Source organism: Gossypium hirsutum, chromosome D13, assembly GCF_007990345.1.
Source record: "Gossypium hirsutum isolate 1008001.06 chromosome D13, Gossypium_hirsutum_v2.1, whole genome shotgun sequence".
Taxonomy (NCBI): Eukaryota; Viridiplantae; Streptophyta; class Magnoliopsida; order Malvales; family Malvaceae; genus Gossypium; species Gossypium hirsutum.
The window spans coordinates 2,416,488-2,433,148 of record NC_053449.1 but is presented as its reverse complement, the minus strand read 5'-3'; the positions used below and the strand labels follow the sequence as shown (position 1 = coordinate 2,433,148).

General features: G+C 30.5%; 1 protein-coding gene across 1 annotated transcript; it reads left to right on the top strand.

Moving 5' to 3' along the window:
• The first annotated feature begins 6,614 nt into the window (after positions 1 to 6,614).
• LOC107918670 (uncharacterized) lies at positions 6,615 to 7,825 on the top strand. Its single transcript, XM_041109937.1, has 2 exons — positions 6,615 to 7,308; positions 7,417 to 7,825. Exons 1-2 carry the CDS (start codon positions 7,041 to 7,043, stop codon positions 7,713 to 7,715), a joined length of 567 nt encoding a protein of 188 aa, XP_040965871.1. The 5' UTR covers positions 6,615 to 7,040; the 3' UTR covers positions 7,716 to 7,825.
• The last annotated feature ends 8,836 nt before the right edge of the window (positions 7,826 to 16,661 follow it).

Below are 16,661 nucleotides of genomic sequence, written 5' to 3'. Positions count from 1 at the left end.
CGTCTCTCTTAATCTATAATAGCAAATTTAACTCGTTTAATGTTCACATTTATTAAAATAGTCCACCACCCAACTTTTTAAAAAATTATAATTTTGCCCCCAAACTTTTGCATAATTACACTTTTGTCTCCAAGCTCGAAAATTAAACTTCATCACTTATTCTTATGTTTTATGACATGCTAAACACTTTTCCCTTCTATGGAAACATCAAATTCTCACTCTAACACATACTTTTGAACATTAACTATTTTTACCGATTATGTCAATTTACTCGTTTTCGTTTAAAATCGCTTAGCAAAAATTGTTTAACATAATTTCTAGCTTCATATTCCACCATAAAATAGCAAAATAAACACATTTCACCTATGAGTATTTTTCCAAATATGAATCCTAACACGAATTATTGCTAGAATAAGCTAAACCGAGCTACGAGGATTCTAAAAATGCGAAGAACATTAAAAACGGGGCTAAGATGCACTTACTATGAGCTTGAAAAAGCAAAGAAACCTTAGTTATGGTGTTCCTTAAAATTCGGCAGCAACTTATGGAGAAGATGATGATTTTTGTCATTTTTTCCCATTTTATTCTTTTTATAACCAAATTACTAAAATGCCCCCACTTAAAAAAATCTATTTCTCTCATTTCTTATGTCTACTTTTGTCCATCAATTACTAATGGTCTAATTACCACATAAGGACCCCCAACTTATAATTTCATATCAATTAGACACTTCTACATATAGAACTCAACTTTTGCACTTTTTACAATTTAGTCCTTTTGACTAAATTAAGTGTCCAAACGTCGAAATTTTTACAAAAATTTTTCGTGAAATTGTATAACATAAAAATATAATAATAACCATATTTTCCCTCGTCGAATTTGTGGTCCCGAAACCACTATTCCGACTAGGCCCAGAATCGGACTGTTACACGTCCGATTTCACCGGTCACTGTAGAACATTCCAGAATATAAAGACTGTCAGTTCTTTTACCTTTTAACAAAACAAGAGCTCCACGAGATACTTTAATGCTGCTTGACTCGATGTTGATTCTGCATCCTTTCAAGTCTAAAATACTTAAGGAGATGAGATTCTTTCGTAAATTAGGTACATACCTGACATCTGAGAGTATCCTAATCGTCCGATCGTGTATCCTAATTTTAATAGTACCAATACCAATTACTTTACTAGATGAATCGTTTCTCATGCCCACAACTTCACCTTCAACCGAACTGTATGTGGAGAACTATTCTCTATTGAGAAGACACATGTGGAAAGAACATCCAAAATCTAGGATCCACTCGGACGTGAGCTTGGAGTTATCGCTCGTTGACACTAACAAGAAATTATCACCGCTTTCATCGATCAAATTAGCACCAGTTACATCTTCCTCGGTACTCTCAGCAGCTCTTTTATTTCGCAGTTTATAATAATCTGCTTTGACGTGACCTAACTTTTTATAATAGCGACACCTTTTGTCTCATTTCTTTGATGCTATCAAAACGGAAGCTTGCCTGTCTGTCTTGCTATCCAAATGAAGCTTATTGTCGAGTTTGTCTCTACTCAACAAATAACCCTTCACATCTTCGAAGGAGAGTTTGTCCTTGCAATAAATCAGAGTATCCCTGAAAGACTTGTATGAAAGGGGTAAAAAGCACAATAATAGCATAGCTTGATCTTCATCATCAATATGAACTTCAACGTTCTTTAAATCATTTAAAAGAGTAATAAATTGACTGATGTGATCTCTAAGAAGCTCACATTCGTTCATACGAAACGTAAATAGACGTTATTTCAACACTAAACGGTTAGCCAAAGACTTAGTCGCATAAAAAGTTTCTAACCTTTTCCACAAGGCAGATGAGATCTTCTCCATCAATACCTCCTGCAATACCGTATTCGCGAGGCACAACTGGATTGTAGACAATGCCTTTTCATCAAACTCTTCTCATTCTGTTTTATTTAGATTCTCAGGCATTTTCCTAGTAACAACCTTTTTCAAACCGGATTGAACTAAAATTGCCATCATCTGAACTTGTCACAGATTGAAATTTGTCTCACCATCGAACTTCTCAATTTCAAACCTTGTTGTTTCCATATTTGAATGGGCTGATCTATGAAAATTAAACTACCTGTGATACCACTTGTTAGAGATTGACCCGATTAAGCAACAAATAACAAAAATAGCGGAATAAATTGAGAAATTGAACACACAAATTTAACGTGGAAAAACCCCTCCAAAGAGGATAAAAAACCACGGGCAAAGATAATTTTACTATAATGGCAAAAGAACGAAGAGTACAAAAGATGTAGATAAAACTAAACCCAAAAAACTTGAAAACAAAGAACCCTCAAAACGTAAAAATAAAATTCTCTAAATGTGTTATAAGTTTTAATTTCTAATGGGTGTAATTTTCTAAGGTTGTAAAAGAGTCTATTTATAGGCAAAATTAATATGTCAAATAAAAAAAAATCTAAACTAATCAGTGTTTGATTGAAACAAATAAACAGAGTTTAACTAGAAGATTATTTCTCAAATTTGACTGAAAATAGAAGTCATACTTAACAAATCTCCACACTGACTCATATTTCTACAACGCCATCTTTGCCAAAACCCGCCACAAGCCTATATTGAACTATGCAGGGAATTAACTGTGAATAATTTTAAGAAGAATTAGGAATGAGTTATGAATAATTTTATACATTCTATAAAAAAAAGAAAACGCAGATCGACCCAGAAAGTTTGATTATAGATTAACTGTGATAACTGTGAATTTACCCAGTCTTCTCACGGTTGACGTCGCCTCCGTCGAGACCACCTGCAGCAAAACCCGCTTGCCAAGCAGTTGCCTTTTGATTGAGGGCCTCTTCTTTCCTCTCTCTCCCCATCTCTTTCTCAGTAGGTTACCTGCTCTTCTTCCTCTTCTTCACCTAATTAAATAACCATTTCCACTTCATTAACTTACATCATGTTTTAATAAGCAACATACTAGTTACGAATCATGCATTTTAGAGAAAGAAAAATCTTAATATATGATCAATGCAAAATGGCATGAAATGATTATGAAACCTTTTCCTGTATGGAGGCCTTCCCCGCATCGGCTGCTGCTTCCATCATTGACTGCATCTTTTTAGACTCTAAACCTTCAAAACTAAAAGGGGTTTTAGTATGGAAGACAGTGCTTGGTTATCTGTAAACTACTACTGCTTTTGCAGATGAATATTTAAGTACTTCCGTTGTTTCCAATCAAAATATATGTTTGACATGTGGATTCTTTTGATTATACAAAATTCTTACACGTCTCGGCCATATGGCAGATAGGATGTGTATTGTAGACAAAAACAATTTGATTATGGATTGAGTGTGACATAGGCATATGCATATGCATATGACCGCTGTTGGTGTCAGATGATGCAACACGGAAGCAACATACTGTTAATGAAAGTGATTTTTTCTTTTAATAATGGTGAAGATATGAAGAATGAAATCTCCTCTTCATCTTTCTTTCTAGATTAATTTTGATTTTTTATTTGGAAATAAAAGAACTTATGTAACACCATCTTGCAGATGGGCTCCAGTGATATCTAGAAGGATGATAGACCGCACCAACTCAGGGGGCTCCTCAAATACGCGCAAGCCTATATTTGCATTCCTAGTAACAATTAGTAAAAAATATCTTTTTCCTAGGAAGTCTTCATGAATAAACATTGATTCTAGTAAGTCTTCTCCCACTACTTTGTTTATATTTGACCTTCTGTCCCTCTCCCTCACCCTCTAGAACCCCAAACCATACATGTATATAAACCAAAATTACCTTACCGAACTTTTCAAAACCATACCCTCCCATATTTCTTTCTCAAAAACCCATTTCTTTACTCTCAAAAAAGAAAAATGGATACAAAGAATACTTACAAGATCAGTCATGAGGATCTTGAAGAAACTCTCTCCTTTTGTGATCTTTCACTTGAAGATTACCAAGACATTGATGATATTTCTCACCACTCACTAAGTTCTCCTTCTCATGATCATCAACATTTTGAGTTTCCCATCGTTCCAAACACTCCCTTAAACATCAACAAAGCAAACGGCTTCGCTTTTTGTGGTAAACTCATCAATGATCAAGGGTTTGTTGATGGTGATGGTGATGGTGATCAAAGCAGGTCTGTTTTCCGTTTATCTTCAGTCAGGCAATTCAACAACAACGAAAAGGATTTGGGTTCTTTTTATTTATTGAATTCGAAGCCAAATTCTTGTTTATCAACCAAAGGTTTTAGGTCTCAAAGCTATTCTGGTTTAAGAAAACACAAGGCTTTAATAGGGATAACAAAGATAGAACCAAAGATGGAGTTAGGTGATATGAAGAAAAGACAAAGTAGAAGAAACCACCCATTACCCATGTTTCCTCCGATGGCCACCGGTGATATGGCGATAGTGGAAGCCAATGACGTTTCGGATTCCGGAGAGAAAAGAGGCCGTCGTTGGAGTCTGTTGAGGTGTTTGAGGGGTAGACCTAATCTCTTCAGTGCATTGGCAAAGACCTCTTTGAGATGCATTCCACGCGTGTGAAGTTGTCTTCTTGCTCGTACGAGCAAACTAATCACATTTTATATATGTGTATGTTTTATTATTTGTAGTTATTGCAATTAATATCTAGATATTATTATTTTTAAATTTTTTACTAACCTCTTAAATGCAAAGTCTTTGCAATTTTGCACACCAAATTTGAATTATTTCACTCTCTTCCACGTGACTAAAAGAATAAATATATTTCTTTTACTCATAGATGGATACTAATTCACCGTACCAATCGTTAAATTGTCGTTTGGAGCTAACTAGCCGGACCATTTTTTTCTAACAAGGAAAGCAACTCAGTTACTTAAATAAAAATTTTCGAATAGTTCAGTGACTTAAATGAAAGCTTTTGAATAATTTAATGACCATTTTATAATTTTTTAAAATTGAGTGACCAAAACGTAAACTTACTAATAGCTTAGCGACCTTGAACGTAGTTAAACCTAAAACCAAATTTTTGTACCATAGTATAAATTAAAACTACTATGATTTCCAACTCAATTTCGTGTTTGAGTTGATTATTTGTTTTTGTCAAATTATTGAGTAAAAAAATTATGGTTAAAGTATGCTCTAAGTTCCTATACACTTCGCACGTTTGGAAGTTAGTCCCTTACTTTTATTTTGAAGAATTTAATCCCTCTACTTCTCATATTTAAAAATTCGAGTTTTGATTGAAATGGTTAACAATATTAATTGTTTAGACTAACTAGTAACATTATAAAAGTAGAGAGACTAAATTATGACAAAATTTAAAGCATATGATTAAATCTCAAGTTTTAGTAGTATATGGACCAAAATTGAAATTTGATTATTGTCTTTCAATATAAAAAAAAAAAAAACAAACCTAAAAGAAATGAGAAGCTGTGTTATTTCTAAGACTCTTAAGATATTTAATTTATATATAATTATGTAATATTTTAATTAAAAAATTATCGATATTAACTATTTAGACTAATTGAACCGAAAAACTAAGTTCAATTATCAATTTAAATCAATAAACTAAATTCGAATACTAAATTAAATCTTAAAACTAAATTCAAACACTTAATTGGACCAAAATAAAGCTTTACATACCAAACTTAAACCTTAACATCAAGTTATGTATATTAATCCAAATGGTTTCTACTGGCAAAAAGGGTAGCGATATTTAATTCCTGCTGTACATTTAATTCAACCACAAGAAAATTATATGTATAATTTATTAAAATGGTAAAAATGTAATTACATAATATAGAAAAAATAATTTTTTCAATATTAAAAATAAATAGCAAAATTTAAATTGAAGCGGAGTAGGGTGGGGCAAATACCCAACATCTAATGAGGTGTTAGTGGTTTTCAAATTTATACATCCATAGTAGAGCGGGGCAGATGGAGCGGGGATGGATTTTAGCAATATTTGTCGCCGCCCCACTCCGTTGTCAGCCTTACCTTTATCTTTCTTCCTAAATAAGTTTTGATTTAGGTGAACTACATAAATTTAGATTTTGGTCTTTCAACTTTAAAAAATTCTAAAATAGTAACTGAACTATTCTAATGTTTTCATTTAAATCATTAGATTGTTAAGTCTTTTTTTAGTATTCGGGCGGCGAGCTTTGAGAGATGATTCGATGATTAGTACGATAGAACAATACCCATAGACAAATAGAAAAACATTCCTTAGATCCAAGTTTAATTCGATGGTCGGTGTTGGAGATTGAAGAAGAAAACTATTCGGATTTTAATTCACAAATTTGTGATGTTTGAAGTTGTTTCATAAAAAAACTAATCTGTAGAATAGAAGGGAAAGTTTACCCTTTTGCTTGGAGCCAAAGATGAGAACGAAGAAGGTCATATAGTGATAATTTTAACAGCCCAGTAACTTAAATAAAATCTTTTGAATAGTTTAGTTACCATTTTGTAACTTTTTAAAGTTGAGTGATAAAAATAAAAATTTACTAATAGTTTAGTTACCATGAATGTAATTTACCCTTTTGATTTTATACTATTATTTGTAATTTGTATTGTTGTATTCTAGCAACTTTTAGTCAATACTTCTCTTTTTCATTGCTTATTATCATTTAATCCAGTAAGGGTGAGTTTGGATGGGCGGTGCGTTTACCTACGATTAGTGTAAAAACAGCATGGCGGTGAGATTAGACACTATAGCAATACTGTAGCGTGAAACAAAAAGTAAACTAAATGCACCGCATCGCACCCAATCGTCCATCCAAACCAACCCTAAGTCTTCTGCCACTACTACGTCTAAATTTGATCTTTTGTCCCTCTAGATGCCTTCCTTTGAAAGCAATTATAATAAACTATGCAACCCCTTATTTTTATCCACCTCACCCCATCTAGATGCCAAACCATACATGTATATAAACCTAAATTGACCTACCAAACTCTACAAAAGTATACCACCCATATTTCTTTCTCAAAGAAAAACCCATCATTTTACTCTCAACCCCCCCCCCCCTCCCCAGAGAAAAAATGGATAGGAAGAATACTTATAACATCAACCAAGAAGAGCTTGAAGAAACTCTCTCCTTTTGTGATCTTTCACTTGAAAATGATCAAGACCTTGATGATACTTCTCACCACTCACCAAACTCTCCTTCTTATGGTCATGATATTTTTGAGTTTCCCTTCATCCCAAACACTCCCTTAAACAACAACAACAAAGCAAACGACATAGTTTTTGGTGGTAAACTGATCAAGGAGAAGGAGTTTGTTGGTGGCGATGGTGATGGTGATCAAAGTAGGTATCTTTTCCATTTATCTTCAACCAAGAAATTCAACAACAAAAATGATTTGGGTTCTTTTTATTTATTGAATTCAAAGCCAAATTCTTGTTTACCAACCATAGGTTTTAGGTCTCAAAGCTATTCTTGTTTAAGAAAACACAAGGCTTTAATAGGGATAACAAAGATAGAACCAAAGATGGAGTTAAGTGATATGAAGAAAAGACAAAGCAGAAGAAACCACCCATTACCCATGTTTCCACCCATGGCCAACGGTGATATGGCGGTGGTGGACACCGGTGACGGTTGCAATGCCGGTGGCAAGAGAGGTCATCGTTGGAGCCTGTTAAAGCCTTTGAGATGTAGACCCAATCTCTTCAGCACAGCGACAAAGGCCTCCTTGGGATGTATTCCACGAGTGTGAAGCTGTTTTTCAACTCGCATGAGCAAATTAATCTTATTAATGTACATTTTATATTTTTATTTTTCATTATTTGTAGTTATTTAAATAATAATAATTATTATTATTTTTAATTTTCTTTATTAATTACTTAAACACCAAGTCTTTGCAATTTCGCACACCAAATTTGAATTACTTCACTCTCTCTGTTCACGTGGCTAAAAGAACAATAATTTATAAAAATAGATGTAAAATAATAATAAATCTATTTGATAAAAATTATAATAGTATATAATTAACTAAAAAATTTAATTTTTCCACTTTTTGTCTTATAATGATAAAATTGTAATTTTGATCCCTTTATTATGCTCATATTTAAGATTTAGTCTTTATATTTTAATCTGGCATAGTTTGGTCATCTATTTTTACAATAACATTAGTTAATTCAAATAGTCTATATCCTTAACTATTTCGGCTAAAATGAATAATAACCTTTCTAACACAAAAAAATTATTATAATATTATTAGTTAAATCAAATAGCTAAGATTGGTCAATATTTCGATTAAATTGTTGACATGATTTTTTCTAAAAAAAAATACTATTCTATCGAAAAAAATATTTCGGCATGATGAGTTGGCATAAGTATTTTTTTTTAAAAACCATGTCAGTGATATAAATCATTAAGAATGCTAATTTTTTGGACTAACTAATAACATAACTCTTTTTTTTTCCATCATTTTAGTCATTATAAGGTAATGGTAAAATTTCAATTTTGATCCCCTCAACTATGCTCAGCACTTGGGATTTAGTCTTTATATCTTAATTTGACATAATTTGATCCTCTGTCTACTTTTATAATGGCATTAATCAATCCGAATAGTTTATGTCATTAACTATTAATTGCTAAAATGATGACGTGAATTTTTATTAAAAACCTTTCTACCGCACACACACAAAATATATTTCGGCATGGTAAGTTAAAATGTGTTTTTTCAAGAAAAACTTTCGCCTTAGTATTTTAATCGAAATAATTAAGGGTGTTGACTATTTTGATTAATTAATAATGTTACATAGAAAAATCAAATTATATCAAATTAAAGTATAGATACTAAATCATAAATTTAAATATAGTAGGGAGACCACAACCAGAATTGACCCGGCGGGTTTCTAATCTTTTTAAAATTATTTTTTATTAAATAATAGTATTTATTTTAAAAAATAAATCCTCTAATTTTATAGACTTGTAAACCCAACCAGATAGAAATTAATCACTGGAAATTTGCTTTAATTAGTCTTCTTATTGAAGAATGAAGTAAAGTAGAGATCTTGTTCAATTAAACTTTCTCCATGTCATGTTTCAATTAAGACAATTATACTAGAAAAATTTTACAAAAAAAGTTAATTTTCATTATTATTTTTCATTTAGAGTTTAATCATGGTATGGAGTATATTTTTTTTATTGTTGTAATTTCAAAATAATTAGTACATTTTAATTATATTTAACAATTTGAATAATTTTACTTTATATTAATTGTATGTAAAATAAAAAAAATGTATAATTTAACATTCCATGTTTGTATTTTTTGTCAATTTGATCCTTATTCTTTTTTTTTAGATAAATTTGATCATTAGCCTTTCAAAAGGAGTCAAATCACCTCTTTTTTTAACAATAATGTTGACAAAAACATTAGTTTTTTAAACGATGCTGGCGTGACAACCTGCATGGTAATTTACATGTACTTCATGTTGACATGGCACTATATGAATAAATGTTTTAAAATTTTTAAAAATATTCAAAATAATAATATTAATAAGTTGATAAAATTGAAAAAAAGAGAGCATGAAATACACTTGAATTGCCATGTATAAAAATCTCATGTTTTAGTCAATATTTTTGTTGAAGTTATTTGACTAAAAAAAAGATTGATGGTCAAATTTGGTTCTTTTTAAAAGGTTAAGGTTCAAGTTTAACTCAAAAAAGAATAAGGGTCAAATTGACAAAAAAATATAAATGTTAATGGCTAAATTTGTCATTACGCCAATAAAATTATTATTTAATGAATTAAAAAATGTAAAAGCATATAAGAACTAGATTATAGAAATAGAGATTAAAATTTTATCAAATTAAAGTAGATAGATTTGTTTGCAAATTTCAACATAATAGAGGGATTAAAATCATAATTAGACCGAAATGGAAGAATCTCTCACTGTTTCACAAAGGTTTTTTTTTTTGGGTAAATAAAACAACATTAAGCAATTGCAAAAGCAATCCGGAAATCAAAAATCCATAATATCCTTCTGCACTAGCTCCCGCACAGAATGTGGGGATTCTATAAATACCTAGATACCTGTGAAAGGCATGCTTGGCCATGAAATCTGCAATTGCATTATAAGCGCTAGGAATATGACAGATACGGATCCCCCAATTTCTTTGTATCAGCTTATGAATAGCTCGTAGTTCCATAAGATGACTATCAAAAGCTTCTCCAACCAAAATTATTTTCACCAAAATGGCATTATCACATTCAAGTTCAACTTGACGATATCCCTTATCCCATAATAAACGTAGCCCTTCTAACAATATTGATCTCGCTTTAATCCTGAATACTTCATCCTTCCCTAATACCATCAATTTCTGGTTTAACTGATTTGTCCGATTAAATTGAATAAATTATTTTATTAAATCAAGAATTTAAAAAGAGAAAATCGATTTAACCAGTTCTACTAATTAATTTAATCAATTTAATTAATTCACGAGTCAACGAGTTAAACCCTTATTTCACAATAATACCTTGATTGATTACTGATGACAAAAACAAAGTTTCCACTCATCCAATCTTAAAATTCGTCGAAGGAACCTCGCCCCACAACCGAGTAATGGTTTGGATGAGCAAAGCGCAAGCCACAAGTGAGAAACGGAGAAATCTCGAGGATATTGTATCCGTTTAGGACCTTGTAAGGATTTAAATATATAGCAGTATTGTGCAGGGTGCTTTTGGCAGCCATATTTAATTTACCCACTCTAATCACCATAAACCAACTTTTTATATATATAATTCAACCATATACAATGTGCTGCAGACCCACAAAATTCTTTCTATATAAGTTTTGATATGGAAACAAGATCCTAAAGATATGGTATGGATTATAAAATCTTCTCTTCTTCTTTCTTTCTATATAAGTTCTGATTTTATATTATTATTGTTCTTAATCAATGCTTCTCCTTCTCATTGTTTATTATCATTCATTCTAGTAAGTCTTCTCTCACTAATTTGTCTATATTTGACCATTCTCCCCTCTAGAAGTCTTCCTTTCAAAGCAATTATATTTAACTATGTATATCCCACATCACTCTCTAGAACCCTAAACCATACATGTATATAAACCTAAATTGTCCTACCAAACTCTACAAAAGTATACCACCCATATTTCTTTCTCAAACTCCCCCTCACCAAAGAAAAAATGGATAGAAACAACACTTATAACATCAACCAAGAAGAGCTTGAAGAAGCTCTCTCCTTTTGTGATCTTTCTCTTGAAAATGACCAAGACCTTGATGATACTTCTCACCACTCACCAAACTCTCCTTCTTATGATCATGATATTTTTGAGTTTCCCTTCATTCCAAAAACTCCCTTAAACAACAACAAAGAAAATTTCGTCGTCTTTTGTGGTAAACTCATCAAGGATCAAGGGTTTGTTGATGGTGATGGTGATCAAAGTAGGTATCTTTTCCGTTTATCTTCAACCAAGCAATTCAACAACAATAAAAATGATTTGGGTTCTTTTTATTTATTGAATTCGAAGGCGAATTCTTCTTTATCAACCAAAGGTTTTAGGTCTCAAAGCTATTCTTCTTTCGGAAAGCACAAGGTTTTGATAGGGATATCAAAGATAGAACCTAAGGTGGAGTTAAATGAAATGAAGAAAAGACAAAGTAGAAGAAACCACCCATTACCCATGTTTCCTCCAGTGGCCACCGATGATATTGCAATGGAGGACGTCGGTAACGGTCGCACTGTTGATGGCAAGAGAGGCCATCGTTGGAGCTGGTTGAAGCATTTGAAATGTAGACCTAATCTCTTTAGCGTATTGGCAAAGACCTCCTTAGGATGTATTTCACGCGTGTGAAGTTTTTCCTGCTTGCACATGCAAATTAATCTTATTAACGCACATTTTATATATGTGTAAATATATCTCAAAAAAATTTAATAATTATTTAAAAGACATTGAATCTAGATAAATTGTTTATCTTGGAGTGATTTTTTAAATAATTATAAAAAAAATTATAGACTTTTTTAAATTTTATAAGAAATTAAAATTTTTGAAATTATTTAAAAATTATTAAAAAAAGTCCATAATGAACTTAGACAACCATTTGTCTAAGTACAAATGCGCCTAGACAACCGTTTATCTAGATTCATTATGGAGTTATTTCACATTTTAGTTTCATTACATTTTTTTTAAAAAAAGTAACAATATAAAACTTGTTAGGAAAGAAAAAAAAAGAGAGGATATTAGTACTTTTAAATACTATAAATTGAGTTTGTTTAATTTATTTGAAATTTTATGATCCGAATATATTCAAGTTCGTATTCATATAAATAAATGAATTCAGATATGTTAGACTGTCGAGACCTATAAAAATAAAAATTTACTTGAAAATATAATATTAATAGATAACAATAAGTAGGGTCGTATATAACTTTATTTCTTAAACAAAAAACAAGTAAAGTCAATGTGATGGGGTTTTTTGGAAAATCAAAACTAAATTTAAATTAAAAACTTAATGAAGAAAGCAATAATTGATAGTTTCCGAAAATCAATGAGGAAAAACTCTAGTCAAAGTTAAAATCTTCATTTGATTCATAAATCCAATCATCGACACAAGGATATTTTAAATACCTTTAATAAATTAATTCTAGTTGTTAACTCAACATCAGGCAACCAATCTCTCGTTACTTGTTCGATAACTAAGAGACAACTCGTTTGAAATTATTTCCCTAACTAATAAATAATCTAGCAACTCAATGTCCAAGATTTAACTTACTAGCAACATTGAGAACAAGATAGACTTAATTCTAACCAGCAAACTCACCTCAACGAGGTTTATTTAAGCTAGATCAAACATTCACACCACATAATCATAAACTATAACATACACAATTATTTAGTTCGTCATAAGTATTAGAATAAATTTAATTATTCTAATTGACAAGGTAACCATTCTAAGTTTTCAAATATTGGTCACATATTTAACAAACCTACACAACTGTGATTTAAACAGAAGATGTGTAAATCCTAGAGGTGATCATGGGTTGGGCTACCCGCCTCGGCCTGACGGTCCGCCCAAAAAATGGGAGGGTTCGAGTAAAAATATAGGCTCGAAATATGGGTTTGGGTAAAAAAGTGAGGTCTGTTTAGAAAACGGGCCGGGCCTCGGGTAAAAATTTTTGGTATGGGCCCAGCTCGGCCCGACCCGAATTATATATTAAATATATATTTTATTTTTAATCAAATATACTTTTTAATCAAATATAAATTAAATATATACTTTTTTGGTGTTGTAAAATTTAATATGGGCCGAGCCGAGCCGGGCTCGGGATTAGCAATTTTCTTTCGCGCTGAACTTGGACAAATTTTTAGGCCCATATTTTGGGTCGGAGTCGGGCCTAGAAAACGAGCCTAAAATTTTGTCTGGGCCTGACCCGAACCCGGCCTGTCCCGACCCATGATCACCTCTAGTAAATCCTAAAGAACAAATAAACATTAAACACAAATTAAGACTCAATAAATTATAGAATTAAACTTTGATAATCCTTTAACTAGAAAAGAAACTTTAGAAATTCATAAAGAAAATAAAACACAAAAGGTAAAAATAATACTAGGTGGCTATGTCTAGATATGTTTTAATCTTAACCTAATAGTGCCTATTTATATGAAAAAATAATTAATATATTGGAGAAAATACAAAAATATCCTTAGTTAAATAAAGTAGAGCTATTCTAGGTTTTTTTGATAATTTTCACATCAAACTTTCAAGCCTATTTTGAACACTTTCTTGATGTTTCCTGGCTCAAGCTATCATGACTTTAGTTGGATCTCTCGATTTCCTTCGATTGAATATATTATAGGCCTAAAATGGAGTTCTGTAGTTCAAATTATGGTCAAAATACTAAAGTAATGTCATGTTGATAGTTCACTCCGCAAAATTGTTATCAAAAACAAACTTTAAGCACTTTTGTCCAATTATTCACCTAAATCAATAATAAATAAAATATAAGTATAAATAATCTATTTAAGAACATAAATAACACAATTTAAGAAAAAATTATATAGTTATAATAACATTTGACTCTATTAATTATTGAAAATTAAATTAAATTAAATTTGAATAATGAATATCAAATTTTAAGTTTTAAGCAAACCAATTGAATTGGTGACTTGATGGGTTAAGTCACGATGTTGAAAAATATGAATTAGTTTTTAAGAGTCAAGGAAGTGCTCATTTCCCAGCACTGGAGCTATGTAACGACAGTTTTCATATTTGAGTATAGGCAATTTATTGAACAACGTAAACAGATTGAACTGTTAATTTAGAAGATATCTAGCCCACTTATGAAAATTATATTGCTTAGAGAACTCATATTGAGGACCATGACCAAATTGATATAATGTGTAAATATTAAGGGTTAATTTTTTTTCAAAATCAGGATTAAATTAATAAAATATGTAAATATTGAGGGCTAATTTTGTTAATATACCAAGACACGTCAACATTCCATTCGGTGATAAAACCCATTTTAATGGTAGAGTAACTAAAATTGACAACTTATCTACTAGGAGTGACTAAAATTAACAATTTATCTATTAGGAGTGACTAAAATAACAATTTTTTTAAATGAGTAACCAAAATAGGAACATGGGTAAACCCGGGTGATTAAATAGGTAGTTTACTCTTAAAATTTTCTAATTATTTATTTTATATAAAAAAATTAATCGTTAAAAAATATATTAATGTAGATAATATTTTAGATCGATATGATAGAAATATCATATTAGTTTAAAACTTTACATACATAACAAATACAAATATCATAATAAATTATCGGTTAAATAATTAAAATATTAATTATATAAAATATTAAATTGGAATATGTATTGATATTTGAATAATGTGAGGTCCAATAATTGATATGCAAATTCAAGCTTATACAGCCAATGATCCTCTGGAAGTCAACAATGTTGTGAATTATATATTTTGTATCCTTTGACTATGGAAAATCATTTGATGCGTTGTCAGTGGAGTTTTTAGATTCGATAAGTAATGTCAGTGGTACATGTTTTATTTAGGTGCAAAAAAGGTTAATATCGACTCTGAGTTCATATATTATATGTAAAGTTTATTTTAGTCTCTATATTAAAATTTGTTCTAAATTAGTCCTTGTAAATTAAAATTTTATTCAAATCATGGCACTGCTACAATTTGTTATTAAGTTATTGATAATTTGAACAAAATATATCATAACTAATTAATTTACTCATGACCCAACTCATAAAAAAATCCAACCATCCCAAAAAAATTATGTATTTTTGAACTATCGTATGGCTGAAAATAATATACTTAATGAATCTTTTCAGCTATAAAATGGTTCAAAAATACATGGATTTTTTTGGGGGGTCGTTGGGTTTTTTTATCAAGTAGATCGGGTATTGGGTAAATAAGTTAGGTATGATATATTTTGTCCAAATTATTAGTAACTTAACGACAAATTGTAACAGTGTCATAATTTAAATAATTTTTTAAACTACAATGACTAATTTGAAGTAACTTTTAGTAGCATAGGGACTCTAGATAGACTTTAACCCTAAAAAAAAGTTGATAATTTATTTAGATTCAAAAAAGAGAAAAGTTGAGGGCACATGTTTCATTTAGGCATAAAAAAAGTTAAATTCTACCTGGAGTCCCTGTACTACTATTTTTCTTACTAAAAATTACTCCAAATAATCCTTGTAAATTAAAATTTTATTTGAATCAAGACACTGTTATAATTTCTTGTTAAATTATTGATAATTTAGATAAAATATATCATACTCAACTTATTTATTCATGATTCGATTCAACCTCAAAAAAATCTTTGTACCTTTGAATTATTTGTGGCTGAAAAGTACAATTTTTTTTCAACCACATGATAGTCCAATAATATATGGAATTTTTGGTGGATGATTGATTTTTTTATGGGTCGGATTGGGTCTTGAGTAAACCAATTAGTTATGATATATTTTGTTTAAATTATCAGTAACTTAACGATAAATTGTAGCAGTATCATGATTTGAATACATTTTTAATATTAATGAAAAAATTAAGGTAGGATATATCCAAGATTATTAAACTATTAGTAAGTTTATATTTTAGTCACTCAATCTCAAAAAGTTACAAAATGATCAATAAATTATTTGAAAATTTTCAATCAAGTCACTAAACTATTCGAAAGTTTTTATTTAAGTCATTGGACTGTTAAGTTTTTATTTTTAAAAAAAAGTCTAGCTAGCGAGCTCCAAGTGACTATCGATACGGTGGATCAGTACCTATCAACCAATAGAATAACATACATTAAATCCAAATCAATCTGACTATCTATGTCGAAGATCAGATAAAAAAGCTGTTTGGATTTTGATTCACAATTCGTGACATTCAAAAATATTTCATGAAAAAAAAGCTAAATTATAGAAGAGAAGGGAAAAGAAAGTTTCCGATTGGTGCAGATAGTACAAACAAAGAATGCCATACAACAATAATTTTAATATTCCAATGACTTGAATGAAGCTTTCGAATAATTCAGTGATGATTTCGTAATTTTTTAAAATTGAGTGAACAAAACGCATAGTTCCTAATAATTTAGTGTCTTAAAGAAGTTTACCCAATAATCTTTAAAATACTCCATTAATTCGGGAAGAAACAATAATGG